This window comes from Mus pahari, chromosome 9, assembly GCF_900095145.1.
Source record: "Mus pahari chromosome 9, PAHARI_EIJ_v1.1, whole genome shotgun sequence".
Taxonomy (NCBI): Eukaryota; Metazoa; Chordata; class Mammalia; order Rodentia; family Muridae; genus Mus; species Mus pahari.
Window position 1 is genome coordinate 45274705 of NC_034598.1, and position 3494 is coordinate 45278198.

Below are 3494 nucleotides of genomic sequence, written 5' to 3' on the forward strand. Positions count from 1 at the left end.
GTACTCACATACATAAAATAAATAAGTCTTTTTAAAAATTAATATATATATATATATGGATACACTATTACTAAAAAGACAAAAATTTATTGGGTATGGTGCTGTACACCCACAATCTCAGCACTGGGAAGCAGAGATAGCCGAGTGTCTGTGAGTTCAAGACCAGACTGACCTACAGATTGCGTTGTAGGCCTGCCAAAGTTACAGAGTAAGATCAGCTCAAAGGGGCTGCAGAGATACAACAGAAGAGGACTTGCTGATCTTCTAGAGGACCTGGGTTTAATTCCCTGCACCGACTTAAGGCTCTCCACCATCCACAGCCAGGTGCTACCACACCTGGCAACAATATTTAAAAAAAAAAAAAAATCATCTCAAGCTGGGCAGTGGTGGCACATGCCTTTGATGCCAGCACTCTGGAGGCAGAGGCAGGCAAATCTCTGTGAGTTAAAGGCCAGCCTGGACTACAGAGTGAGGTCCAGGACAGCCAGGGCTACACAGAGAAACCCGGTTTCCATTTTTTAAAAAAGGATCATCTCAAAAACAAACCAAAACCGCACAAAACTTCCAGAGTACACGCCCTGCATTTTTTAAGTACTTATAAGGCAGAAGGATTATTACACCTCCCTGGGTTACACAGTGAGACCTAAGTCAACCAGAGTGTAGAGCAGAGAATGGTCATTGCAACTTGTGCTACGAGGTTGGCAGAAGGCACTGCACTACACCCGCATCTCCACAAGAGTGAGTACCTGCAGTCCACAATGAGCCCAACAATGCACACAGGAACTTGAAGATGTCCCTGAGGAGGGATAGAGGACCCAAGCAGTCTCAGACTGGCCAGTCATAGTGGGAGAGATGGCTCAGCAGTTACAAGTAGACTCACAACCAAAATCTTAGAATGGCTGAGCAGTCAGCAGCAGGAGCCACATAGAAGCTGAGGGCTTGGAGGGCTTTCTGTGCCTGCCTAGCTCTGCACTACTGAAAGAGCTTTCTGCAGCCTATACATGCAAGACAGTACAATGAAACTCAGTATCAAATGTAATACACACCAATTTTTAAAAAGCACCTCCACCATTACCCCACAGACACCTGTGGGACAGGCACAGTCTATGCACACCGATTCCCAATGAAGATTTGAGACTTGCGGGATGGGAGGGTAGGGGACGTGAAGAGCAAAACATAACAGAGGCCTTCGGCCATGGGCACACACACCTTAAAATCAGTAATCCCAGCACTAAGACTGAGGCAGGATAATCATGAGCTTCAAGCCAGCCCAGGTTATGTCCCTAGCTAGAGTCTGTTTCAGGTACTCAAACTAGAATGTGACCTGTCCCCAGGGTCCTAGAACAGTGCCCAGGGAACATTCTCTGTACAGCAGAGAGGGCCACGGTACAAAGGAAATTTCACATAGGGCAGTCCACACCCAGCAAAACGAAGGCCAACCAGCTATTTCAACCGAAGTAACAGCCAGGAAGGGGGGGGGGGGTGTACAAACCACACCAGGTAGGGTAGAAGGAAAGAGAGCTAAAGAGAAATGACTGTCCCAGACAGGGACAGACACCCTCTTTCAGCATGGCCTTCCTGGCCAGGAGGAGGCCTGCGTCTTTCCACTGAGCCACGCACTAAGCAGCCACTCACTCTATCACTTCTTCCTTAATCTAGGTCACGGGCTGTGGGGAAGAAAGGAAGCAGCGCTCGGAGTCTCAGTGTAACTTCTGGAAAAATCGCTTCCACGCCCTGACTTCTGCCTTCTTTGAGCTTCAGTTTTGAAGTCAGGCTTCCCCATTCCAAGATGCCCCTAGGTCCTGCACACACTAATAGTTCAGGGGATCTGGGGCAGGGAAACCTGGCAGGGTTCCCAAGGCAGCCCGAGACAGCCACTTGGACCTGTGCTTTCCTGACAAGGGGATTGCTCCATGGGAGACACGTAGACCTATGACTGCATTTTTCTGTGAGGGTCCCCGATTCCTCCATATGTGATCCAGAAACAAGCTCAAGTGGGAGAACCTTTGCCTAAGTCAGTCTTCTTCGAGAAGGTAAACTCAGGCTCCAGCAGGGGCACCCAACTGCCAGACCTAAAACGCTTAGGCCTTGAGGGCAGCGACTGCTCCAAGTGGACAATCTGGAGGTTCAGGGAGTGGCCCCCAGTTACAGCAGACGAGACACCTGAGCCATTTTGGACAGCGCCTGTTTCAAGCTGCTGGGGGGGGGGTAAACTGAGGCCAGGGGAAGGAGAGGCTGTGCAGAGCCGCAGCTCCGGAACAGGCAGGCCGGGCAAGGCGATGGGGTCGAGAAAGACGGCTCCACGGCGGGCCAGAGGCCATGGGGGGAAAGCCGGGCAGCCCCGCTCCGCGCCGGCTCACCTCGTCCTCCTTGTGGTTGCGGATGCCGCGGACCAGATCCTGCAGGTTCTTGTCGAACATGCGGTCGATACTGCCCTTGACCATCTTGAGGGCCATCGCGGCGGCCCGTGGGCTGTGGCCTCCGAGGGAAACGCCGCTGCCGCGGCCCTAGAAGGTGCGGGGACCCGGCGAGCGCCCCTCGGGCGAGCGCCCCGCTGCGTTCCCGGCCGCCGCGGAGGGGACGCCGTGGAGGCCAGAGCGACGGCTGAAGCCGGAGACCAGGCTGAGGAGAAGGGGCAGCCAGGAAGCCCCCGCTCCCACAGACCCTTCCCAGCTCAGGGCCGCTCGCAAATGGCGGCCAAGATGGCGGTGGGTCAGCTGACGGAGAGCCTGGGCGTCCCGGAAGCCCCGCCTCACCAAAAAAGCCCAGCCCCACACTGCAGTTTCCTTGACAACCACATGCCACCCAATAGGAAAGCAGACACCACCCTTTGATGCCTGGCAGCCCACCCCTTCCTCTGCAGTGCCTTGCAGCCTCATTGGTGAGCAAGGACCCCCACAGACGTCCTAACCACGCCCCTAAGGGAAAAGCGCGAGCCGGTCTCCCCACTCAGCTAAATGACAGCAGTGGGCGTGGTCTGGTCTCGTGTGGGCGTGGCTAAGTGAGGGCGGAGCTCCACGTGGAGCCTTTTCTGCAAGGTCCTGGCGAAGTATATCCTGCCCTGCCTTTTCTGAACTTAAGTGGTGACTTGGGAATCAGGAGTCAGTCACACCAGCAATCTAACCGGCCGGCCTGTGCTGTATGAAACGCTGTCTGAAAAGACCAGCACAAGGCTTGGATGGTGGACACCATACAGGAGGAACTGTGGTGGGCAAGTGAGTTTGCTGGAGATGGTCCACCTTTACACAGCTGTGATGCATGCGTTCGTCTCTGGATTGCTTCTTGCTACTGCTGTGGCTCCGCATGTTTCTCATTGCTATATGCCTCCTGTATCTAGTACGATGTGAATGGGCGTGGGGAGACCCTCACTGCCTATAGTCTGCTGTGCTCTATTGGGCAATTCTCCTGCAGTTTAATATAAAGATGAACTTTCATAAAACATGAATTAATTATTTTATAGAATTTCTCACTTGATTAAAATAGTTTTGAGATGT

At 53.2% G+C, this 3494-nt stretch overlaps 1 protein-coding gene across 1 annotated transcript in view; it reads right to left on the reverse strand.

Annotated features, from left to right (window-relative positions):
• Ap3d1 (adaptor related protein complex 3 subunit delta 1) overlaps positions 1 to 2731 on the reverse strand; it is a 35384-nt gene extending 32653 nt beyond the window's left edge. The window contains exon 1 of the mRNA XM_021204496.2: positions 2361 to 2731. Coding sequence (XP_021060155.1) covers positions 2361 to 2456 — 96 coding nt within the window. The 5' untranslated portion in view covers positions 2457 to 2731. The remainder of the gene's footprint in view (positions 1 to 2360) is intronic.
• Positions 2732 to 3494: the final 763 nt, after the last annotated feature.